The sequence below is a fragment of the Hyperolius riggenbachi genome, chromosome 5 (genome assembly GCF_040937935.1).
Source record: "Hyperolius riggenbachi isolate aHypRig1 chromosome 5, aHypRig1.pri, whole genome shotgun sequence".
NCBI lineage: Eukaryota > Metazoa > Chordata > Amphibia > Anura > Hyperoliidae > Hyperolius > Hyperolius riggenbachi.
Window position 1 is genome coordinate 7745241 of NC_090650.1, and position 27324 is coordinate 7772564.

The 27324-nt window shown below is 45.3% G+C and overlaps 1 protein-coding gene across 4 annotated transcripts in view; it reads left to right on the forward strand.

Moving 5' to 3' along the window:
* Positions 1-27324, forward strand: part of LOC137519526 (protachykinin-1-like) — a 217632-nt gene that overhangs the window by 167548 nt on the left and 22760 nt on the right. For 3 of the 4 annotated variants that reach the window (XM_068238494.1, XM_068238496.1, XM_068238495.1), the window contains 3 exons: positions 8268-8425; positions 13990-14086; positions 21533-21556. In XM_068238494.1, coding sequence (XP_068094595.1) covers positions 8315-8425; positions 13990-14086; positions 21533-21556 — 232 coding nt within the window. In that variant the 5' untranslated portion in view covers positions 8268-8314. Of the gene's footprint in view, positions 1-5869; positions 5903-8267; positions 8426-13989; positions 14087-21532; positions 21557-27324 lie in introns of those variants that run through there. The other variant, XM_068238493.1, reaches the window with a different exon arrangement.

Consider the following 27324-nt stretch of genomic DNA (forward strand, 5'->3'; position numbering starts at 1 on the left):
ACCTCTCCAACCGCTCCTTTACAACATTTTTCAATGGCTCCTCATCCACTCCTACACCCCTCTCAGTTGGTGTTCCTCAAGGCTCCGTCCTAGGACCCCTACTGTTCTCACTCTATACTGCCTCAATTGGCAAAATCATCTCCTCCATGGGCTTCAATTACCACCTGTATGCCGACGACACCCAGATATATCTCCACACCCCAGACCTCTCCTCCTCTACCATGGACAAAGTCTCTGCCTGCCTCACATCCATTTCCTCCTGGATGGCTGCCAGGTACCTGAAGCTTAATTTGGACAAGACTGAGCTTCTAATATTCCCACCCCGCACAGCTGCACCCCTCCCAGATCTGCACATCACTATTGAAAATACTATAATCCACCCTACCTCCCAAGCCCGCTGTCTAGGTGTTACTCTGGACTCTGAACTTTCCTTTACCGCCCACATCCAAGGTATTGCCAGATCCTGCAACTTCCACCTCCGCAACATCTCCAAGATCCGCTCCTACCTGTCCCCTGACACCACTAAACTCCTTATCCACGCCCTTGTCATCTCCCGCCTAGACTACTGCAATTCTCTTTTATCTGGCCTCCCCTCCAACCGTACTGACCCACTTAAATTGGTAATGAATGCGGCAGCCAGACTGATACATTCTTCTCACCGCAGCGCCTCTACAACTCCGCTCTGTAAAGCACTACACTGGCTCCCCATCAGCTTTAGGATCAATTTCAAAATCCTGTGCTTTGCCTACAAATCAGTGCACAAGACCTGCCCAACCTACATCTCTGATCTGGTCCACAGGCACATACCAGCCCGCCCCCTCCGATCCTCCAATGACCTGCGCCTAGTCGCACCACGCATAACTCAGTCACACGCACGATTGCAGGACTTCACCAGGGCCGCCCCTACTCTCTGGAACTCTCTCCCACCAGCCATCAGACTCGCCCCCACCTTTAATTCCTTCAAACAACCTCTCAAGACTCACCTCTTCACGCTCGCATACCCCCCTACACCAGCACCATAATATGTTCTGTTAGACCCCCTCTCAAAAGACGCACCTATTGTCTCCACCCCACCCTTTAGATTGTAAGCCTCCGGCAGGGCCCTCCTCCCTAACGTATCCAGCTTGATTATGCAATCTTACTCGCAACCACCCCTCTTGTAGACTCGAACAGTCTCTATTTTGACCTATGATACTGTATTGTTATCAAATCATTTGCATGATCTTGTTTTGTTGTGAGTTTCCGTATGTTCTACCTGTATGTTAACCCATTTATCTATTGTGCAGCGCTGCGTAAAATGTTGGCGCTTTATAAATACAATAAATAATAATAATAATAATAAATGGAATATAGAGGTTGCAAATAAGGAGCAACACATGAACATAGGGAGCTGCTGCCTAATCTGTATATAAGTGAAGGAGGCTGCTGTACATGAAGGGTAGACATGGAAGAGGGGGCTGCACAAGGAATGGGGAAGGCTGCTGCACATGGAAGGGGAGCTGCTAGAAAGTTGATCTAGTGGTGGAAAGTACAATTACGGCCTTGTTGGCCATTGGAGGTGATAGTGATTGTAAAATGATTTTAGACCCCGTTATTGTTAATGAAAGTTTCATTTTCCAGGCTGACACCAATGGAGAACAGTCTTGGCATCTCCATGCTTTCAACAAGTGGCTTCCATATTCACCAATAACCTCAGTGCATTCATTTTGCCAACCTTTACCTTGCAAAACGAACCTCACCTAAACTTCAGCTCATTTTGTTCTTAACTACTTGTTGCACGCCGTGCAGTACATTCACTGCCCTGCAAAGTTCACAGGATGCACCAGGGCCGTGAATGCACGTCTGCAGCAGCGTGCAGCTGACGCTCGCTCCCGTTCGCCCGTGCACGTGCGTGGTGCCCACACCTTGGCGTCAGATAGCAGCGCACTGTGGCCAGCAGCCCGGTTCCAGTGTCCTGGAGTCCGACTTCTGGGGCGGTGGGCAGGGCCTAGGTTCGGCATGCGTTTGACATCATGACGCGGTTTGTCAAAGCTAACGAAAGCACAGACGCCGAGACGCGTACTGACGTCATACGCACGCCGATCCTATGCCCCACCCACCTCCCCAGGAGTCGGACTCCACGACACCAGAACCATGCTGCTGGCCACAGCGCGCTGCTATCTGATGCCAGGGTGTGAAGCAGTTGGCCTCACCGCTGATATGCAAATTTTAACTGCCATTTTTGTAAGTTCCAAATTGACTTGCGAATAAAATTCCACCTTATGATAATACACTATGGAGCGCTCCTTTTCTGCCTAGATCTGTACACCTGAGGAGGCCAATGAGAAAGGTTAATTAAGGACAGAGACAATCAAGGCATGATTTACTTAGAGATCGCAAACACACCAACTGGAAACAATGTAATTAATGTGAATTGCATCCCTCACATCTGTCTCTATTTAATGAAGGCAAATTTCAGGTATAATTTTTATGTTTCTGAAACAAATGAATTTAACATTACAGTTTGGAGGAGATGAGAAGAATAATCAGGATCAGACGTGTCAGTCGGAGGAATAGGAATGGGGGGGGTTTTGGGAAACTGTAAACTACGGGAGCCCCTCCCTCCCCAAAAAACTAAAGAAATACAATAATTACAGGAACTTTACCAAAAGATAGTAGTTCGGGAAAATAAATAATCAATACATTGCAAAGGGAGAAGTAATAAAATAGAAGATAGATTAAGAAATGATTGATACTCACCATTTAAATTGTCCATGTGAGCCTGCAGGTCATCTAGGTCATCATATAGGAATCTATCAAGGCCATGGCCCTGACATCACACTGTGGGAGGGGTTTCACCACAATTATCAGCTATACAGACCCCCCCCCACCATACAGACACTCTTATGGGAAAGGGGGTATCAGCTACTGTGTCCTGTGTAAAGGCCTCACACAATAAAATGATCCGATTTTACGGCAATTCGATAAAAACAATTGGATTTTCGGAAAAATCAAAAGCTTTTTTTTATTTGAGCAAGATATCCAATTGGATTTCCTGTTTTTATTTGATAAATGTCTATGGGGAGTGTTGGATTTTTCTGATCAATTTTTATGGAAATTGAATGGTGGGTGGTAGATTGTCAATTTCCTTATCTAAATTTCCAAGCAGCTTTCCGAGTTTTCAATCATTCTTTCATAGTTGGGTAAAAATGGGATCTTTGGTCAGATTTTTTAAATGTTACAATCCGTCAGAATTTTTTTTTTGCAATTTTTGAATTGAAAAGATATTTCAATAATTGTTTGGTGTGTGGCCGCCGGTGAGAATTCCCTGGAACTGGTGATCCTTCTCTGGTCCGGAGGATCTGTAGGTACAACTCACTCAATGTCTGTCCCTGAATATTCTAGCTGCTAATTTAGAGGGATTTCATATTGCGCTTGTCTGACTTGTAATGGGCCGATGTTTATATAAGCCAGGGTTAGGATTACTCAGTCACTGTAGCTTGTTGCATAAGGTGGTATGAAGTTCCTGGTCTGTTGTCTTCTTGAGGTGTTCTGATTGTTTTCTGTCTTATGGTGGTCTAGTGCCACCCCCTGTCCTGTTACTCCATGATGGCCTAGTGCCTCCCCCGGCCCTGTCACTCCCTGGTGGTCTAGTGCCACCCCCTGCCCGTTACCCCATGATGGCCTAGTGCCTCCCCCGGCCCTGTCATTCCCTGGTGGTCTAGTGCCACCCCCTGCCATGTCACTCCCTGGTGATCTAGTGCCACCCCCTGCCCTTTTACTCCATGATGGCCTAGTGCCTCCCCCGGCCCTGTCACTCCCTGGTGGTCTAGTGCCACCCCCTGCCCGTTACCCCATGATGGCCTAGTGCCTCCCCCGGCCCTGTCATTCCCTGGTGGTCTAGTGCCACCCCCTGCCATGTCACTCCCTGGTGATCTAGTGCCACCCCCTGCCCTTTTACTCCATGATGGCCTAGTGCCGCCCCCTGTCCTGTTATTCCATGATGGCCTAGTGCCGCCCCCGGCCTGTCACTCCCTGCCCCTGGTGGTCTATTGCCACCCCCGGCCTGTCATTCCCTGGTGATCTATTGCCGCCCCCTGCCATGTTACTCCCTGGTGGTCTAGTGCCACCCCCTGTCCTGTTACTTCATGATGGCCTAGTGTCGCCCCCGGCACTGTCACTCCCTGGTGATCTACTGCCACCCCCTGCCCTGTTACTCTATGATGGCCTAGTGCCGCCCCTGTCCTGTTACTCCATGATGGTCTAGTGCTGCCTCCGGCCTGGCTGTCACTCCCTGGTGGTCTATTGCCACCCCCTGCCATGTTACTCCCTGGTGGTCAAGTGCCACCTCCTGCCCTGTTACTACCTGGTGGTCTAGTGCCACCCCCTGTCCTGTTACTCCATGGTGATCTAGTGCTGCCCCCTGCCCCATTACTCCATGGTGGTCTAGTCCCACCCCCTGCACTGCTACTCCCTGGTGATCTATTGCCACCCCTGCCCCGTTACTCCATGGTGGTCAAGTGCCACCCCCTGCCCTGTTACTACCTGGTGGTCTAGTGCCACCACCTGCCCTGGCTTTTACTACCTGGTGGTCTAGTGCCACCCCCTGTCCTGTTACTCCATGGTGGTCTAGTGCTGCCCCCTGCCATGTAACGCCATGGTGGTCTGTGGCCCCCTTGCCCTGTTACTCCTGGTGGTCTAGTGCCACCTCCTGCCCTACTCCATAAGTGTCTATTGCCAAACCCCACCCTGTTACTCTCTGGTGGTCTAGAGCCACCACCTGCCCTGTTACTTCCTAGTGGCCTACCCCCCCCCCCCCCTCCCCATTACTCCATAGTGGGGGCCTGTTACTCCCTGTCTCTCTCTCCCTCTCCTTCTCTCTCCATTCCTGTCTACCACACTCTCACTACAATGACTACATTATTCCCATCTCGCATTTTCTTTCAAAACTCTCCCTAACTCTTTTATTCCAGTTGTTCATTGCTATTTACAAGCTTTATGACTACTTGACTAGCCAATAAATTATGTCACCTCATACAAGTTTCTTTACAACTTTTCGAGAACTGTCGGCAGAATGTACACTGTGCATTAATCACCCTGATTCAGCTGTCTTATTTCCCTCTGATATTCTCCCGGTGAATAGAGCCCTCTGTAACAGCAACACAAGCTCTCCCTATCTGTGTGGATGTATTATTTACATGCTGTTCCTGATAGCCCCGCAACAAATTAAATATGTATCCTGAAATATCAAACTTCCTCCTTGTGGTCAGCAGCACCTGAGCTCTCATTTCCTCCACAAACAAACCATATCCTCGGGTCCTCTATCAGCACTTTGTGGAATACAAGTGTAGCGATCAACATGAAAGGGCGTACATAAAAATACACAACCAGCCCGTGACTGACAAAGAAGAGATATATGTTTATCTTGGAAACGCTGTGTGAAATTTTCCACAGAAACCACTTACATGTTTGTAAACTTTATAACGTGAGGTGACATCACAAGACGCCATCGAAACTTTGACCAGTGGAGAAGCCAATAACGCAACGGTAGCCAGAAAGATAGATAAACATGATTGACATTTACAGAAAGGAACTAGGCGGGGGTTTACCTTTTTGAACGTTTTTGAACGAAACTGGATTATCTAGTTGAGTTTTCAGCTTTTTCCAAACCATCGCTCCATGGAACAAACTCCGAGTCCTCTCAACGGGGTGAATCCAGGGAGCTAATCAAATATTGATTATAAACAAACAAGAGGAACTTGTCATGGTTCCATGTTTTGGGAAGAAAGATTCTCGGGTTTATTGGCTTTAAACGAGACAGCGTCATTGGCCGCCGCGATTATTAGGTGTATAAATATCCAGGAGGCTTCCTGGCTACATTCAGTTACTCTAAAGATTGGGAGTTGAGCTCTTCTACGAAGAGGTGAGTATATTAAACATCTCAGACTGTCGTTTCATGGCTTCATCTTGTGTTGTTAACATTATAAATTTATTTATTGGCTGTTTTTTTATTGTTTATTTTATTATCATCATAAATTTGATCTGTCAAGTGGACAAAATGGTAGCAAGATAAACAGCATATTGATGCGATGTTCATGCATAGTTGAAAGGGGATCTTTATTGAGCATATTATCTTACAGCTTAGCTTCATTCACTTATTTACTTTTATTTAATAATTTGTACTTTGTTGTACTGTCAAATACGACATCATGGTGGAACTCTGTGACGTTTCTATGGATTGGCCATTAATTAAAATCAATATTTGTAATTTATACTAATAAAGTATAATAAAGTCCTGCACAAGGTGGCCATACAATTAGTGAATTGACTGTACGATCGACCATTCAATTCGATCATTTTATAGAATCGAGAGAGGATCGAGTGTGTTACAGAATTCCCAATCGATGAAAAGTGGCTGATTTCATGTCCAATCAACCAGCTTAGTCGGTCGAGCAGGATGCAAGATTTCGGTTAATCGCACAGGAATCAGCTACTGTTCACATATCATTCGATTGACTTTGAATTGGTTTTTGCATTCAGAGCATGGAGACACAACATCGGTCCTCTATAATAAACCTCAATCATGTAATTAGGTAAAATGAATTAAATAAATATAAAAAGATAATTAGTGAGATGAACTGATAAGGAGAGATCGTGCCTAGCAGAAGTCTTGTAGATTAAGTCCATCCTTCTGGGTAATCAGAACAGGTGACATTTTTCTACTGACAGAACACCACAAAATAACAATTTTTAGGCAGAGATAAGTTATATATTTTAATGTAAAAAAAAAGTTTTTCAAATCATTTTTCATCCAGATACTAATTTCTGCCACTGACAGGCCAGAGAACAATACTCGGTGCACAGAACGCTGCAGAATTCACGGAACTCACACAAGCTGAAAGTTTACATTGGGCACCATTAAGTTCATTGAAGTGAGCCTATCTTGTAGGATTAAAGCATAAAATAAAATGCTGTTTATACTACCAAATTATATTTACAAATAATAGGCCCGATCCAAGTCACTGTTTCTCCTAGGATTTCTCCTAGTAGATAATCTTTCATCTGTTTAAAAAAAACGTTTCAGCACTCTGCAATTGAAAATAGAACCAAGAAGTAGACAGAAAAGTGTTGTCAAAGTATTTTCTTGCTTGTTGGCGTTTTAAAGGCATTTTAGTATGAACTATCATCTAGATCAGGCATGGGCAAACTTGGCCCTCCAGCTGTTAAGTCCCACAATGCATTGCAGGGGTCTGACAGCCACAGTCATGACTCATAAAGGCAAATGCATTGTGGGACTTGTAGTTCCGTAACAGCTGGAGGGCCGAGTTTGCCCATGGCTGATCTAGGAGAAAACTTGGGAGGAAAAGTGAATTGGATCCAATAAATGATAAGACATTAAATTCACTATAAATGTATACTATACAAAACTTCGCAGTCAAAATGTAGAAAACTATTATAAAGCAGCTAAAAATATCTTTAACATTTTTCTTCAGGTTGTTCTATACTAAATTGCTTACCGTATTTATAAAAGTGAGAAATAATTGATCTTTATTCCTTTCAAAACTTTATACATTAGTATCTTTTTTATTTTATACTTTTTTATATATAATACATAAAGCTGATTAATATGTATTTTGCCCCCAAAAAGGGATGAGCTGTTCACCACTATGACGGTTCTGAAAGGTTATTTCAAGAAAGGAGAAAAAATATGTCAATCCCAGACACTTTTTTTAAATTTTAAATTTTTCTTTTCTTTTTTCACTTCTTCAAAGGATTTGCGTTGCCCTTGTTGTTTACTTTTCCTGCCTATTTCACTTGCAAAAAAATATATATTCCTCTCTTTTATTAGCATGACAAAATTATTACAATATTTAATTTAAGAAAGTAAAAGTTAAATATGATATGGTTTACTATAATGACTCGGGCAGGTGCAAGAGTGGTGAAAGGAAAGTTGGCAGCTTTACCCCCTTTACCAGGAAACTTACTGAAGGTGTCAAACCTTACTACACTGTGTAGGATTATTCATGCAGATAGATGGGAATCTGAGGGTGTTCTGTATGCCAAATGGAGCGATCTCTATTCCAAACACTGTATTGTTGCCATGGATTCAAAGTAGTGCCTTTTGAACTTCCTGTTAGTTTTTGAAAATCAAAGTTGGCTGGAAGTTGAAATGCAAAGGTCATTTTTAATCATATTAAACTAATTCTATACAGCTGTATTTCAAAAAAAATTGTAAAAAAAATTAACATTTTACTATTTTAAGTACTTTATTTACATATTTTTTGAAGGTGTGTTGCTGTAACCCCTGGGACCGATACATCCAGGACCCTCAGACATGAACCTCGCGGTAGCCTGTGTGGTGTTCTTTCTTTCTACAACACAACTATTGGGGGAGGAGATGGACTGGTCTGAGGACACCTACTGGCCAGACCAGGATCTAAGTCAGGTGAAGTTGCTCAGCATTAGTCCCTCTGGGCTTTCTTTGTGAGATAACATGCATTTTTGTATCACCTATAATGGACCAGGTAGTCAAATTAAGCCCTTATTTAACCCCAGTGAGCTCAGTAATGCCAAGACATTTACATGTCTGGCCTCGGGCCTGCAATCCAGGTTGTGAACCATGTCTGCTGTTATGGTTCCACCTGCTAACCCATGCCCTTGTGGTTGGACATTCATTACTTCTTTGCTTTATCTACATCAACACAGTGCTCTACAGCCTTCAGTCATATCACTCTGCACACCTGACAAAGCCCCAGTGAGTAGAGAAACATGTTGGATTGACCAGATCTATGCCACGGTAGGCATGACTTCTGTTATGTCACTGGAACCTGAATGACCTGTGTCATTTCACAAGAGGCTTCTCACGTCTCACAGGACATGAAAAGACCACCACCATATAACAGGACACGGGAAAGCCGACTACTGTCTCATAGGACACTTAGCCACCCTTGCTATGATACACAACAAGACTAAGTGACTGGCACCTTTTATAAATTCTATATTTTGTAAAGCAAATATGGTAGATTATACTTGGCAGGCTCAATTCAAATTGAGCAGCACTTTGATGGGAGAATGACGAGTGGACCAGACAACACACAGTGGTATGTGGCTCCAGCATGTGGAGCTCTGTGCGTACTTTTGCTAGCTTTGCCTCAGGTCAGGTGTGCTTTAACTAATGCCGACCACTCCACCTGGCGGCAGCCCCAGGACCGCTGCATGCCGATTGCCGTGAATGGCCTTCTATGGGGCTAGCAGGAGAGCTCCGCCTTCTGTCTCCCAGTGGCGACCGCCGTCCGGAGACTGTTATGACCTTTGTCTAATATACCTGTACAGCGATGCGATCTATGGCAGCGCTGTACTGGTGACACACAGAAGCGCTCAGCGGTGATAGGCTGACTGGGGGAGGGAGGGAGATAAAACTATTAAAGAAATAGGCATTTTTATTAAAAAATAAGAAAAATATTTGTAAAAAAAAAACAACTAACATTGTGGGAGCGATCAGACCCCACCAACAGAGAGCTCTGTTGGTGGGGAGAAAAGGGGAGGGGGGGATCACTTGTGTGCTGAGTTGTGCGGCCCTGCAGCTTCGTCTTAAAGCTGCAGTGGCCCAATTTAAGAAAAATGGCCGGGTCTTTAGGGGGGTTTAACACCGCGGTCCTCAAGTGGTTAAAGCTGTAAAATGTTAGAACCATAACTGAAGAATTGTTTAAAAAAAGCAGTTGGGGCTAAAGATTGTGTGTAGGCCTGAAGGTTTGAGCTTGACCACTTTATGAGTGCGGTGGAGACCTCAGATCTGCCTGGTGGTGAGCCTACCTTACTGACACTGTCCCGATGGTGGAGCCTATCTTCCCCGCAGGGACGTAGCAATAGGGGTTGCAGAGGTTGCGACCGCATCGGGGCCCTTGGGCCAGAGGGGCCCCAGAGGGCTCTCCCTCAATTACAGTATTAGCTCTCTATTGGTCCTGTGCTCATAATAATCACTTCTATAGATACTTTGAATAGTGGTAATCATTAACAAACTGTTTCCCATCCCCTTCTTGCACCTCTGACGCTGTATTTGCCATTGGTAGGTTTTGGTGCACCGTATCAATTGTTATGTATAGAGTACTTGGGGGGCCCCATTGTAAAACCTGCATCAGGGCCCACAGCTCCTTAGCTACGCCACTGCTTCCCCGCACTACCCCGGTAGTGGTGGAGCTTATCTACCCAGCATTTCCCTGGGGGTGGAGCCTATCTTACTGACGCTGCCAGGTGGTGGAGCTTATCATCGCGGAATTTCCCAAATGGTGGAGCCTATCTTACAGACACTGCCAAAGGGTGGCAGAGCCTATCATCCAGGCACTCGTGCCCCCCACAGCTTTCTTTGGCATCACCTGGAGATGAGCAGCATTGCCACCTTGTCAGCATAGCCTAAACCCCACTCATTGGAATTCTTGGCAAAGATAAAAGCTCCCATGGAGGATTGACTTTTTCGCAGTGGGAGGGACGAGTACTTAATAGGTTGCATGCAAGCTGTTACAGGAAACCAACATCCTCCAGTGGTAGACAGGTCATGTGTATGCTCGGTGTGTATTTTATCCCATAAGTGGGGCTTGCACTCTTTTGCAGGTAGGCACTACTCTGTTTTTAAGTAGCGCTGTTCATTTCCTTGCTATGTACTAATGTAATTCGTTTTTGGTCAGCTGCTCCCACTTAACAGCTTTGCTTTTAGTGTATATGCAGAGCTTCTGTTTGGGTTCAAGGGGCGTCTGCAGTTTCTGGGGGGGGCCCAGCGCACCTCTGATTGGAGGCCATTCAGAGGCGGCCTGGTGATGCGCTGTTCCACCTTTTGCGCAATTTTCAATTTTAGGTTTTACTTGATTAGCCGCACCCAGGCTAGGCATATACATAGGTTAGGATTTAGTTAGTGTTAGGCCCCTCCCATGGAGGATTGACTTCTTCGCAGTGGGAGGGACGAGTACTTAATAGGTTGCATGCAAGCTGTTACGGAAACCAACATCCTCCAGTGGTAGACAGGTCATGTGTATGCTCGGTGTGTATTTTATCCCACAAGTGGGGCTTGCACTCTTTTGCAGGTAGGCACTTGTCTGTTTTAAAGTAGCGCTGTTCATTTCCTTGCCATGGACTAAAGATAAAACACCCATTGCCCATGTAGCCTTGAATTAAGGAAGTGCCCTCCTTGGTGGCACAATATCTCCACACATTCCCTCATGTGACCCTTTGGTGACCCCCATACAAATGGTATAGTGTTGCTACTAAGAAGCTTTTGCTCGATCCCGAGAAAGCACGTCTTGGTCTTCACAAGTCCTTGAATTTTCCTTCTCTTCTCTGCTTTAACTCTTACAAGTCTCTTCCATTTGAAAGACAAACAAGAGAAACGAGTAGCTGGGCAAGGAGATGGTGATAATGAGGTCTTGATTACCATGAAGAATAAATTCAAGAAGATGCAATTGACATGAATTATCAAGAGACCTGGAGGAGTAGGAGAGCGTGGATGAGAAATCCATTAAGCCTAAATGATGATAATGTTTATTTCATTTTGCGGTACTCTCTGCCTAAGAAGAATACGCCGGAATGAAACTCATTCCGCTGAGCAATGGCACAAAGGAAGAAAAGAATGCAAAGAAATCTTCATTTCCCCCGTGACATTCAGAGCTGAGAAAATCTCAGAAATGTCAGGAAAATGTAAGGAGATGCTTCAGGATCAAAGCCTCCGTTCCGTCCCACATGCCGACCACCAAGGCCAATTCACATTCATGACAGTGACATATTTCTGTAAATCTCTGTAAAAATGTGCTTTTGTAGACTTTCACAGAAACTGTGCATATAGAACTTCAGCGTTTAAAGTGGTAACGACTGAACATCGATGATCGAATACGGCCATTTTCTTTTTGCCAAAAGTTTTGTGAAAGTTTAACGTTTTTGTTAAAAAACAAAAACTCATTTTTCAGCCAAACACATTGGAGTCAACAGGCATGAGAAAACACCTTTTTAAGAATGGTCTTCTTTTCACAAAAATACGTATATTGCAAAAAATCCAATATATTTTCCAAGAATTTTTAAGTTGGGTGAAAAATGCTAATTCCATGCAAAAATGACTTTGCGGTACATTTGAGCCCATTGTCACTTGTAATGATGAATTGCGGAATTGTAAACATTTTCTCACAATATGGCTGGACTAGGCTAGTCTCACTAAACTTTCACAACTTCTCCCCCCCCCCCATGTCTTACTTCCTCCTCAGCTACTGAGTAACTCTTTCCATCCTCAGAGCGTTCCCCCCTCTCTCTGTCCTAAGGTTGCTCCCCCCTGTGATTAGTGACATATGAATGAGGGGGAACTAGACAGGCTAAACTCTCTAAATACATACAGGGTGCATTTCTCTTCATTACAGTATGTATCAGTAAAAGGTGTTGTGCATTCCTCCCCCCTGGCAGCAGTCTGTCTGTAGACACATGATTTGGCCGCGCCTCGTATCTGTAACCTGCCACACATGAATAGCACATTATCTGACCGTTCTGTCGATGATCCGCACAATGCCGTTCAGAATCGCACTCTGAGAGCCGCAGCAGCCGGGCCACTTGAAACGGCTGCGCAGAGTCTAATTGCAGCTGACACATTAAATGTGATAAAGCTGCTCTGATCAGCGCGGTGACTGAATAGATGACTGCAGAGTGACAGCACAAGAATGGCCCATTACTTCTGCTAGCTGTTGTCACTGCGCATCTCACCGCCGCTGCATTTAATGTACAAAGCGGTATAGATGAAGTGTAACTGCAGCAATCAGGCTCTAACAATAGACAGGAGGAGATGGAAACTCTGCTAAAGGAATAATATAAATATACAGCAGATAAAGCCCCGCACTGACATCAGACATATGACAGGAAATAAAGAGTCTTCAAGATGGTGGATGGCGGGCGGAGCTGCTATGCTGCCGATACATTTACAGCATGTGGGGATGTATTTTACACATTTTCTATCAAATCTGTATACGTCATCTGGGCAATGTTTCCTATACTTTATCTTGTCAAAAATATGTTTGTTTTTTTTTGTTTTAATTAAGTAATAGAAGAATAGCAGATGAGTGGTGGGAGGAGCTAGTGTGGACTTTTGCAGAAAGGAACAGCAGATGAGGAGCGGTAGGAGGAGCCAGTGTGGAGATCTGCAGAGAGGATCAGCAGATGAGGAGTGGTGGGAGGAGCCAGTGTGGAGATCTGCAGAGAGGATTAGCAGATGAGGAGTGGTGGGAGGAGCCAGTGTGGAGATCTGCAGAGAGGATTAGCAGATGAGGAGTGGTGGGAGGAGCCAGCGTGGAGATTTACAGAGAGGAGCACCAGATGAGGAGTGGTGGGAGGAGCCAGTGTGGAGATTTGCAGAGAGGAGTAGTAGATAAGGAGTGGTGGGAGGACCCAGTGCAAAGATTTGCAGAGAGGAGCCGCAGATGTGGAGTGGTAGGAGGAGCCACTGTGAAAATTTGCAGAGTGGAGCAGCAGATGAGGTGTGGTAGGTGGAGCCAGTGTATAGATTTCCAGAGAGAAGTAGCAGGTGAGGAGAGGTAGGAGGAGCCAATGTAGACGTTTGCAAAGAAGAGCAGCAGATGAGGAGTGGTGGGAGGAGTCAGCAAACATTTGCAGAGATGAGCAGCAGATGAGGTGTGGTAGGATGAGCCCGTGTTGAGATTTCAAGAGAGAAGTAGCAGATGAGAAGTGGTAGGAGGAGGCAATGTAGAGATTTCCAGAGAAAAGTAGCAGATGAGAAGTGGTAGGAGGAGCCAGCACACAGATTTGCAGAAAGGAGGAGCAGCAGATGAGGTGTGGTAGGAGGAGCCAGTGTAGAGATTTCCAGAAAAAAGTAGCAGATGAGAAGTGGTAGGAGGAGCCAGCACACAGATTTGCAGAGAGGAGGAGCAGCAGCAGATGAGGTGTGAGGTGAGAGGCCAGTTCATGAAATGATGATTGTTTTTTAAGTAAACTCAGCATTTAAGTTATTTTGCATTTTCTTTCTATCTATAGACAGAACTCGATGAACCAACATATAACAGATATCGATTGATTGCACGGAAACCAAGACCTGATCTGTTTTACGGCATCATGGGAAAGCGGAATACTGGTAAGACAGGAAGTGTTTGCAGGTGGGGCAATGTAAACTAGTAAAGGGGCACTCTGACGCACAAAGTCCGGGCGGCGTTAATTACTATTCCCCCTGCAAGTCGTAGCAACTGGGAGGGAGTAGTAGTTGGATCTCTAAATTACACTGCTGTGCAGACATACAGTAGACCTAACAACATTATGTCTATGGTGGCACCCAGGTCAGCGCAGGGTAGAGCGTGTGCTGAAATGACCTGCTTTGTAATTTTCCCCCTATATCAGCATACAATGATCAGAACATCACTGAGGTCTCCAGTTGCTTTCAGGGTGGTGGCCATGATGTAATGCTCATGGTTTCTGCAGGGTTCCTCAGGGGTGGGGCGATGCATGGGAACATTTGCCCTGCACTGTTTCTGCATGGTTCCTCAGGGGTGGGGCGATGTATGAGGAACATTTGCCCTGCCCTGTTTCTGCAGGGTTCATCAGGGGTGGGGCGATGCATGGGAACATTTGCCCTGCCCTGTTTCTGCAGGGTTCCTCAGGGGTGGGGTGATGTATGGGAACATTTGCCCTGCCCTGTTTCTGCAGGGTTCCTCAGGGGTGGGGCGATGCATGGGAACATTTGCCCTGCCCTGTTTCTGCAGGGTTCCTCAGGGGTGGGGCGATGTATGGGGAACATTTGCCCCACCCTGTTTCTGCAGGGTTCCTCAGGGGTGGGGCAATGTATGGGGAACATTTGCCCCACCCCCTCCATACTTTAAATCTATATATATAAAATCGTGTGTGTGTGTGTGTGTGTGTGTGTGTGTGTGTGTGTGTGTGTGTGTGTGTGTGTGTGTGTATGTGCCGCGATCACGCGAAAACGGCTTGACCGATTTGAACGAAACTTGGTACACAGATCCCTTACTACCTGGGATGATATGTTCTGGGGGTCTCGCGGCCCCCCTGCACACGTGGGCAGAGCTACAAACAGCAAATCAGATTTCACCCATTCAAGTCAATGGAAAAAATGTAAAAGCCTGCCATTCTCACAGTAATCAAGCCAGAGTCCCCACACATGGCACAGTTGGTCACTTGGTGACCGAGGTTACAAATCCAGGAAAAGTGGGCGGAGCATAAAACTGCCAATCAAATTTCAGCCATTCATTTAAATGGGAAAATGTAAACTGCAGCCATTCTTAGACTGTTAATCGCAGGGTTCTCAAACTTGGTACACTTGGTCACTGGGTGAATACGATTACGATTCAATAAAATGGGTGGAGCCTACAACAGCCAATCAAAATTCACCTATTGATTTTCAAGGGGAATATTTAAACTGCTGCCATTCTTACACTTTTAATGGCAGAGGCTTCAAACCTGCTACAGTCGGTCATTGGGTGACTGGGGTCAAAGTTCACTAAAGGGGCGGGGCCACATACAGCCAATCAGATATCCTTGGTGAATAAACTGCTTCCATTCACATATTTTTTTATGCCTGGAACCTGAAAGCTCACAAACTTGGTCATTGAGGGCTGGTGCACACCAAAACCCGCTAGCAGATCCGCAAAATGCTAGCAGATTTTGAAACACTTTTTCTTCTTTTTCTGTAGCGTTTCAGCTAGCGTTTTGCGGTTTTGTCTAGCGGTTTTGGTGTAGTAGATTTCCTGTATTGTTACAGTAAAGCTGTTACTGAACAGCTACTGTAACAAAAAACGCCTGCAAAACCGCTCTGAAGTGCCGTTTTTCAGAGCGGTTTGCGTTTTTCCTATACTTAACATTGAGGCAGAAACGCATCCACAATCCAAAAAATGCCTCACCCAGGCATTTTTCGTTTCTGCAAAATGCCTCCCGCTCTGGTGTGCACCACCCCATTGAGATACATTGACCAAGCAGATCCGCAGCCGCAAGCGGATCGGAAAACGCCCAAAAAGCCGCTCGGTGTGCACCAGCCCTGAGTGACTGTGTGTGTCAAGGTTACAAAAAGTGGGCGGAGCCAAAAAACTTTTATTGGAAAAATATAAACTGCAGCCATTTTTACACCGTTAATGGCAGGGTTCTCAAACTTTGCACAGTTGGTCACTGGGTGACTGAGATTAAGATTTTGAAAGGTGGGTGGAGCCTACAACAGCCAATAAAAATTCACCTTTTGATTTTCAAAGGGAATATTTCATCTGCTACCATTCTCTTATACTGTGAAAAGCAGATTCCTCAAACCTGGTACAGTTGGTCGCTGGGTGACTGGGGTCCAAATTCGGAAAGGGGGCGGAGCCACAAACAGCCAGATTTGTTTATTTTTCAATGGGAATATACAAAGTATTGATACCAAGGACCTAAAAGCCGATAAACTTGATAACTGAGTGACTGTATGTCAAGGTTACAAAAAGTGGGCGGTGCCAACAACTACATTTTTAACATGGCAGGGTTCCCAAACTTTACACAATTGGCCACTGGGTGACTGGGATGAATATTCAGAAATGTGGGTGGAGCCTACAACAGACAATCAAAATGTACCTATTGATTTTCAAGGGGAATTTTCCCATTGCTACCATTCTCACACTGTTAGTGGCAGAGGCCTCAAACCTGATACAGTCAGTCATTGAGTGACTAGGGTCCAAATTCACTAAAGCGGTGGAGCCACAAACAGCCAATCAGATTTGTTAGATTGATTTCAGCCATTCTGTTATTGGCAGGGTTCTCAAACGTGACACAGTTGGCCACTGGGTGACTGAAACTAATATTCAGAAAAGTGGGTGGAGCCTACAGCAGCCAATCAAAATTCACCTTTTAATATTTACATTGCTGCCATTCATACACTCTTAATGGCAGAGGCCTAAAATCTGCTACAGTCAGGGACGGATGTAGACCAAATTGCGCCTGGGGCAAGGTCAGGTTTTGTCGCCTAAACTGCCTTTCCCTATCCAGTTTTGGTGCCTAAAGGTCAGGTTTTGGCGCCTAAACTGCCATTCCTCATCCAGTTTTGGTGCCTAAAGGTCAGGTTTTGGCGCCTAAACTGCCATTCCTCATCCAGCTTTGGCACCTTTTTAAGAATTCAACAAACTGCGCCTGGGGCAAGAGACCAGCTCGCCCCCCCCCTAGATCCGTCCCTGGCTACAGTCAGTCACTGGGAGACTGGGGTTTAAATTCTGAAGGGATCAGGCAAAAACAGCTAATTAGATTTGTTTACTTTCAATGGTAAAATGCAAAAATGTTCAAATGCAGTAAAGGGGCGGAGCCAAAAACAGCCAGATTTCTTTGCTGGATAAACTGCTTCCATTAGCACAATTTTGATGCCACGAACCCAAAAGCTCACAAACTTGGTCATTGAGTAGTGACTGTGTGTCAAGGTTACAAAAAGTGGGTGGAGTTAAAAACAGATTTTTCTGGGAAATTATAAACTGCAGCGCTTCTTCACTGTTAATGGCAGGGTTCTTAAACTTAGCATAGCTGGTTACTGGGTGACTGGGATTAATATTCAGAAAGGTGGGAGGAGCCTAAAAATGGCAATCAAAAATCACATGTCACTTTTCAAGGAGAATATTAAAATTGCTGCCATTCTTGCACTTATGGCACAAGCCTCAAACCTGGTACAGTTGGTCATTGGGTCACTGGGGTTCAAATTCAGAAAAGGGGAGAGAGCCACAAACGGTGAATCAGATTTGTTTCATTTCATGGGAAAATACAAATTATTGATGCCAAGGATCCCAGAGCTCACAAACTTGGTCATTGAGTAGTGACTTTGTGTCCAGGTTACAAAAAGTGGGTGGAGTTAAAAACAGATTTTTCTGGGAAAGTGTAAACTGCAGCCCTTCTTACACTGTTTATGGCAGGGTTCACAAACTTTACCCAGATGGTCACTGAGTGACTGAGATTAATATTCAGGGAAGTGGGTGGAGCCTATAATAGCCAATCATAATTCACCTGTTGATTTTCAAGTGGAATATTTAAATTGCTGCCATTTTTACACTGTTAATAGCAGATGCCTCAAACCTGCTACAGTTGGTCATTGGGTGACTGGGGTTCAAATGCTGGAGAGGGGCGGAGCCACAAACAGCCTATCTGATTTGTTTAATTTCTATGGGAATATACAAATTATTGATGCCAAGGACCCCAAATCTCACAAACTTGGTCATTGAGTGTTTGTGCGTTAGGGTTAGAAAGTGGGCGGAGCCCACACCAGTCAAATACATACCCGGGCAACGCCGGGTCATCAGTGGGTGGAGACAAATACAAATTTCACTGGGAAAATGTAAACTGCAGCCATTCTTACATTGTTAATGGCAGGGTTTTTAAACTTTGCACAGTTGGTCACTGGGTGACTGGGATTAATATTCAGAAAGGTGGGAGGAGCCTACAAAAGTGAATCAAACTTCACCTATTGCTTTTCAAGGGGATTATTTAATTGCTACCATTCTTGCACTGTTAATGGCACAGGCCTCAAACCTGGTACAGTTGGTTATTGGGTGACTGGGGTTCAAATTCAGAAAAGGGGGTGGAGCCACAAACAGCCAATCTGATTTTTTCATTTCAATGCAAATTATTGATACCAAAGACCGCAAAGCTCACAAACTTGGTCATTAAGTAATTGTGTGTTAGGGCTAGAAAAAGTATGCAGAGCCAACACCAGCCAAATACATATCCGGGCAACGCCGGGTGACCAGCTAGTATTATTATATAGCTTTATTTCTTCCGTGGTGCTGTACAACACAGAATACACAGTACACAATCATAAGGCAATGATTTACAGAAAACAACAATCCACTTCAGTCTGGCTGCTTACTACATTCTCCATATAGGGCTGCCAAAGAAAACCAATCTCTATCTGTGAGTTGAAGGACAACTGAAGCAAGAGGGATGTGGACTGTGGAGGCTACTTTATTTCCTTTTAAAGGGAACCTAACCTGAGAAGGATATGGATTTTTCCTTTTAAAATAATACCAGTTGCCTGACTCTCCTGCTGATCCTGTGTCTCTAATACTTTCAGCCAGAGCCCCTGAACAAGCATGCAGATCAGGTGCTCTGACTGATGTCAGACTGGATTAGCTGCATGCTTGTTTCAGGGTGTGATTCAGCCACTACTGCAGCCACAGAGATCAGCAGGACGCGTACATCAAAAAAGGGCGTCGGGAAAAAAGAGCGCGTGGTGTAAACGATAAACAGTATTATCGTTTATAAAAATATTGTGTAGAATTTCATTTACAAATAGTGTTTTAAGAATTTATAAATCATTAAATAATGTGTATGAAATCGGCAATTCTTAAAACGTTAATCTTCCCTGTTTCTAAAGTGAAACTTATAATTACGTTTGTTAAAAACCCTCCCTGTACCTATCCCTAACCCCTAGACCCCCTGTTGGTGCCTAAACCTAAGACCCCCCCTGGTGGTGCCTAAACCTAAGACTCCCCCTGGTGGTGCCTAACCCTAACCACCCCCCTGTTGGTGCCTAAACCTAAGACCCCACTGTTGGTGCCTAAACCTAAGACCCCCCTGGTTGTGCCTAAACCTAAGACCCCCCTGGTGGTGCCTAAACCTAAGACCCCCCTGGTGGTGCCTAAAACTAACCACCCCAAAGCCCTCCCTGTACCGATCCCTAACCCCTAGACCCCCTGTTGGTGCCTAAACCTAAGACCCCCCTGGTGGTGCCTAAACCTAAGACCCCCCTGGTGGTGCCTAAACCTAAGACCCCCTATGGATAATAATGTTTTACAAACATTAATAAATAAAAAATTTAAATAAAAAAATGTACCGGTAAATAATTTTTTTGGGTGGATAATAATGTTTTAGAAATGTTTTAGAAATAGTGATTTAGTATTTTATAAACGTTATTCGTCACGGGCTCATTTTGTAAAGTTAAATCATCACAAGCACAGTTATAAAACCTTAAAAATCTTTGGGCGCCGTTTGTAAAACGTTAATAATCTCCGGCGCCTTTTTTTCCCTGTGCGGCGCCCATTAAACGATATTTATAATGGGAGTAAATGGGGCACCCTTTTTGTCCACTTGTCTCATGCGCCCAAATCTCCCAGCAGGACTGCCAAGCAACTGGTATTGTTTAAAAGGGAACATCCATATCCTTCTCAGTTAACCATTTCAGCCCGCGGGGATTTTTCACTTTATGCATTAGAGCAATTTTCACCTCCCATTCAATCGCTAATAACGTTATCACTACTTAACACAATTTATTGATCCATATCTTGTTTTTTCCGCCACTAATTAGGCTTTCTTTGTATGGTACATTTTGATAAGAATTATTTTTTTTATAAATGCATTTTAACAGAATTAATAAGAAAAAAATAGAAAAAATTCAATATTTCTCAGTTTTCGGCCATTATAGCTTTAAAATAATCCACGCTACCATAATTAAAACCTATGTATTTTATTTGCCCGTTTGTCTCGGTTATGACACCATTTAAATTTTGTCCCTATCACAATGTATAGCTCCAATATTTTATTTGGAAATAAAGGTGCATTTTTTCAGTTTTGCGTCCATCACTATTTACAAGCTTATAATTAAAAAAATGTTCGTAGTATACCCCCTTCAAATGTATATTTAAAAAGTTCAGACCCTTAGGTAACTATTTATGTTTTTGTTTTTTAATTGTCATTTTTTTTCCAATTAAAAATTGTATTTGGGTAATATTTTGGTGTGGGAAATAAAGTTAATTTTTAATGTTATTATATGTGTAAATTGTAATGTAAAAAATATGTAGATGTAGTTTTACTATTTGGCCACAAGATGGCCGCCTTGAGTTTATTTTTTTCTCCTTGTGCTTTTCAATCACCGGAAGTACAACGGGGGAAACATTTTTTGCAGAAAGACTGAAGCCTCTTGTAAGAGCGCTTCAGTTTTTCTGCTGGGGACATGGATCGGTGATCGGGAACCATGTTCCCACTCACTGATCCCAGAGCTACCGGGGGACAGCTCGGGGGCCGGGGGTCGCACGGGAGCAGAGCAGCCGCCTGGACGTGAGGAACACGTCCGGGTGGCTGAAATGGTTAAGGTCCCCTTTAAGCAATACCAGCCCCTGAACAAGCATGCAGCATATCAGGTGTTTCTGACATTATTGTCAGATTTGACAAGATTAGCTGGATGCTTGTTTCTGGTGTTTTTCAAACACTACTGCAGCCAAATAGATCAGTGGGGCTTCCAGGCAACTGGTATTGTTTAAAAGGAAATAAATATGGCAGCCTCCATATCCCTCTCGTTAAAGTTGTCCTTTAAAAAGTTCCCCCCATGATTGTTTGATCGCTGGTTCTCGGCTACACCAGAAATATTTATCTTGGCTGGAATCCTGTGAACACGTTTTAAGACGTGGTTGTTGTGTGAGTCTGTCAGTGTGTAGAGCAATCTGTGCGTTTGTCCGTTCCGTCTCATTGTTCGTGTCTGTCTGGCGCTCATTGTCGTCTTGTGCCATTGGCTCCAAGTCATTATAATGGACACCGTTTCCTGAACACGCTCTGACATCTTCTCTTATCTCCTTTCTCTTTCTAGAATCTAAACGCTCCCCTCCAAAATGTGAGTAATAATCATTACGTTATAAGTTATAATTCTTCCTCCTTGATACAGAACTTTGCCAGTGTCAAAGGACATAACTACATAAAGCTTCCCCCCCCCCCCTTCTAACATCTGTTGTCTGCCCCCATCCCCCCCTCTCCCAAACATCAAGTATTCATCTGACCTGCATCATTGAGGGAGGGGGAGGGGGGGTCCTGTACCTAATATAGAGCAGCAGCGGTTATATATTACCCGCTCCTGGCTGCAGGACAGGTCCTCTTCACTCCTCCACCATGCACCTCTGGATGAGTGTCACATGACATGCAGAGAGTGGAGCCGCAAGGTGATTGGCTGCACAGCAATGCGATGAGGTGCATTGAAGAGGTGTGAAGAGGACCTGTCCTGTCTCGTAGGGTTCAGATAATGTATAAACGCGCCAGTGCTGCTGGCGCTCCGCATTACGTACGTTGCATTGCGTAAAGATGTCACCACCTGTGAGACATTTCCAAATGTGAATCAGGGGGAGGAAAGATTTTACAATGAGCAAATGGGGACTAAATCATTTATAAATCATTATTGTAAAAAAAGAAGCAATTTTATCATTACATTATTTCCACTACTACAGGTCCTCTTTATTGCACGCCTGTAAGTCAAACAACATGGGCAGCGCGTTGGAATGCTTTCATTCATTGCATTAAAATCAAAGGCAACCATGGCCTTGTACCTGTGTTATAGGGTTTGCGGGCGAATTGGCTGCTCTGACCTGTCTCTGCTAAGATTTCAGCCTGTCTGGCAGCCCCGAGCTTTGGTGAGAGATCTGGCCTGCCGGAGGATCCTTGTTCAAACACCAGTGAAAGCCATTCGCTTCCTCCCGTTGTCACCCTCCCGCCTCCATAGACACAGAACAGGCTAGGCAAGCAGCGCATCTGTACAGAGCTCATTCCAAACTGCCGCCTGAGGTATAAAGTCCCGATCTGAGTGACCGCACCATAGTGTAAAATGGCCTTTAAAGCGGAACTGAATATTCAGTAAAAATAAAGTGTTTCACTTACCTGGGGCTTCTGCCAGCCGTCCTGTCCGGCGCTGGTCCTCAATGATCCTCCATTATCCCGCCACGGTGCAGTTTCGTTACCGCTGACTTGTAAGCCGACGGCGACTGGGCCTGCGCAGCCCTGGCCACGCGTATCTTTCTTTGCATTACTGTCCTGCAGGATGCTATTGCGGATGGCAACGTGAAGAAGGATACACGTGGCCAGGGCTGCACAGGCCCAGTTGCCATCGACTTACAAGGCAGCGGTAACGTAACTGCACCGTGGCGGGAGAACGGCGGATCGTGGAGGACCGGCGCAGGACAGGACGGCTGCAGGGCGCTGGGTAAGCACTAGGTGAGCAAAGTAGAAATGCGGGCTTTCAAACCACTTTAAAGTGAATCTGTATTGTTAAAATCGCACAAAAGTAAACATACCAGTGCGTTAGGGGACATCTCCTATTCCCCTCTGTCACAATTTTGCCGCTCCCCGCCGCATTAAAAGTAGTCAAAAACAGTTAAGTTTGTTTATAAACAAACAAAATGGCCACCAAAACAGGAAGTAGATTGATGTACAATATGTCCACACATAGAAAATACATCCATACACAAGCAGGCTGTATACAGCTTTCCTTCTGAATCTCAAGAGATCATTTGTGTGCTTACCTTCTGTCCCCTGCAGCTCTCATGCACTGAAGAGTTACAGGCTGTGAGGCTGATTGTTTCTTCCTGCAGACAGCTCTGCCCTGTCTGTAATTCCTCAGTATGTGTCAGCCCAGCTCCTTTTACAGCCTAACAGAGGATTTTTATCCAGCTCTCTTCTCTCACTGATAAGAGAGCAGAGACGCTGCTGGCTTATGTAAATAACACACACACTGGAGTGTGCATAGAGGGGCCTGGAGAGGGGTGTGCAGATCAGCACGGAAGAGTTGGCAGCCTTCCAGACACAGGATGACAAGTCCGACAGGGGAAAGATAAGCTGATTTATTACAAAGATGGTGATAGTAGAAAGTGCTGCAGTAAGCCAGAGCACATTAGAATAAGTTTAGGAACTTGTAGGATGGTAGAAAAAGGATGACATTTTTGTTACAGAGTCTCTTTAAGGACCACTGTGCTAAACCCCCCCCAGTGACCAGGCTATTTTTTACAAATAAGGCCACTGCAGCTTTAAGTGCTCGCTGCAGGGCCGCATAATTCAGCACACAAGTGATCCCCCCCCCCCCCTTCTCTGCCCACCAACAGATATTTCTGTTGGTGGGCTATGATCGCTGCTGGAGAGTTTATTTTTTTTTTTTTATAAATATTTGTTTTTTTTCATTAAATATTACTATTTTTGTTATTATTTTTATTCTGGTTCCTCCCTCCCTCTGCCTGCCTATGACAGCGAATCGCTCCTGTCTGCCCCAGGGGGACAGTCGTGTCACATGGCTGTCCCCAGTACAGGGCTGACGTAGATCGCAGCGCTATACAGAGTAAATACATGGCGGTTTCGCCGTCGAACAGCCTCCGAGCGGTGATCACCGCTGGGAAACTGATGACGGAGCGGAGCTCCATCGTTCTACTGGGGATTTGCGCGCATCGGCGTGTGCGATCCCCTGCATCCCCCGCCCCTAGCACTTCCCGCCGATCGCCATGGAGTGGTCCTGGGGCTGCCGCCACGTTCACGCCAATTGGCGTGGACCGGTCGGTAAGTAGTTAAGGAGCCTTTGTCCGATACCGTGAACTTTTTTCTATGTGTCCACGAATGTGACAATAAAAATTGGGACTTTTAACCAATCCTACAGTGTAGCGGGGTATCCCTTTCTACACACTGTTTGGTCATCTATTCCCTGCTCCAGTATGGATGGTGTTTGGATGGTGGTGGTGGCGGTCCCCCTCTCCTCTTTTTTCCTCTCATCGATCGTTTGTATTCCTTACGAGTCGCCAAACCAACTACCGCTCCCAGTCATAGCGGACTGCTCCAATCTCATGCAAATCATGCATCAACTAATTACCCCGGCCTTGTCAGTGGAGGGTACCCGTTCTCCTAGGGGGCTCATTACAAACCTTCAGATCATTTTCGCCTGTCAGTAAAACAGAGGAGGACACAGAGGTGACATAGAGGACACAGGTGACACAGAGATGACACAGAGGTGACACAGAGGAGGACACAGAGGAGGGCAAAGAGGTGACACAGCCAATGTGCGCAGAATTCGGAGTCCTTCTGATTATAGCCGGGATGTTTGGCCTGAACACACCGGCTGCGATTAGCAGATGCTGAGAACGGACGCCAGGCACCAGGGATTTACCAGCTGCTTATAATGAAGCTGAGATACCAGAGATGCCAGCGATGGGCGCTGTGCCCGCTAGACTGGCCACGCCGCTCAGAAAGATGGAGGAAGAGGCAGGAAGTGATAAGTGGCCAGATAGGTGATGTGTTCCTAATAAAATCTGTAACAGGAAATTTATTAATGTGCACGATGTTCCTCTCTTGCCTGTGAGCTTCGGGTTCAGTCTAATCATTTGTTAATTAATCATCTCTACCACCTAGCTGAGCAGTACATGGCACAGATCATTCTCCGAGTGTTGCCATGCCACGCTGTATACATGCCCGGGTACCATGAATGTACCAGACAGAATGAGAATGAGCTAGAACAGAAGCAATATGTTTATAGCAAGTCTGATCCTTCTTATTTTAAGCCTGCAATAAATTCGGCGGCCATGTGTTTCATTATGCACCACCCTAGCTGGGGAGACTTCCAGGTACCCTGAACACTATTCCACCAAAAACAATAACCTGGGTCATCTGCTTGTGCTTGAAAATTCAATTTAATGTTAACTTGCAGATAATATGACAAAACACGACTCACAACAAGTTAAAATTCCTAAAACCAATTCAGACCACATGAGCTTAGTTCATTTTCACCCACTGTCCTCAAGATGGTATGTTTCCGTATTGATCACCCAGCCGCAGCCTATGCAAATCAATCGGTTACCCAATCAAGATTGGACATATGTGGGCCCTCCACCTGGCGCACACCGCGAGGCCTCCTCACTCACACAACCTTGGCAGTGCACTGTCCCTCAGTGTAACCTAGATGGACCATCTATTCAAATTACGTCAACAAAGTTACTGTATCAGGTATGAAATTGGAGGTGTAGCTAATTGTAGCTTCCAATGGCCCAAAAAGTTCCTCTCATCATGACCAGCAACTGACAGATGACCGTCTCCTGAACGCTTGGAAAAGTCCATCACACTTCCATTCACTTGTGAACTTAGCAACTGTACCAGCTGAGTGCGTGTAATTGGCTGTTTGTACTCACGACCTTGCTGCCATGCTGTCAGATCCTGTACGGAGGGAGTGAAACTCAGGGCTGACACAGTCCGTTTGCCCGACTCTGCATGTGCGTCACCTCCTTGCGCTGACTCCGCTGGCTGCTCCCAAGTGGGCGGGGACAGGCGGACCACGTGAGCCCTCATGATCCCGAGACGCCGGGCTACACCGCGATCCCCCGCAGCTAAAGAGCAAAGGAGACCGGAGCAGCCAGCGGAGTCAGCGCAAGGAGGTGACGCACATGCAGAGTCGGGCAAACGGACTGTGTCAGCCCTGAGTTTCACTCCCTCCGTACAGGATCTGACAGCATGGCAGCAAGGTCGTGAGTACAAACAGCCAATTACACGCACTCAGCTGGTACAGTTGCTAAGTTCACAAGTGAATGGAAGTGTGATGGACTTTTCCAAGCGTTCAGGAGACGGTCATCTGTCAGTTGCTGGTCATGATGAGAGGAACTTTTTGGGCCATTGGAAGCTACAATTAGCTACACCTCCAATTTCATACCTGATACAGTAACTTTGTTGACGTAATTTGAATAGATGGTCCATCTAGGTTACACTGAGGGACAGTGCACTGCCAAGGTTGTGTGAGTGAGGAGGCCTCGCGGTGTGCGCCAGGTGGAGGGCCCACATATGTCCAATCTTGATTGGGTAACCGATTGATTTGCATAGGCTGCGGCTGGGTGATCAATACGGAAACATACCATCTTGAGGACAGTGGGTGAAAATGTACTAAGCTCATGTGGTCTGAATTGGTTTTAGGAATTTTAACTTGTTGTGAGTCGTGTTTTGTCATATTATCTGCAAGTTAACATTAAATTGAATTTTCAAGCACAAGCAGACGACCCAGGTTATTGTTTCTGATCCTTCTTACTTGGTTATAACTGGCGTGGGGTTACTTGGCTGGGGAGTCCACACTTTATTTTTTCACAGGGTGATGGATCAGCACCCCTTGTGAGTCATATTTCTGGTCAGGACTCTACAGGTGGACATACATCACTGGATGTATGGCCAGATTGACCATTAGATAGATCCCTCTGAACAAATCTGATCAGAGAGCGATCTACAATCAGGATCAATGATACTATGAACACTGGAGATAGATTAGAAGATTCACAGCGACTGCTGATGACGGCAGAGAGCCGAAACCAGTAGGACAAACTAGAGAGAGGGCATCTCCAGGTTTACTGACTTTTACCAGCCCTGAAAGTGCTTTATGGTGATTTTATTGTGTTTGGGTCCCTGTAATGCAGGACTTGCAATGTAAGTGTTGGTTTTACCCTGCTTCTGGCATTTGTATCAATAAATTGTGTTTTGAATTTTGAAAACTAACCAGTGTCGCAATCATATTTGGTTATGGTACCACAAGAGCTGGGCCAAGGTAGAGGCAGGAAAGGCACCAGCCTCGGGGCGCAATGGCGTGGCTTGCCCCGTCACCCTCTAGTCTAA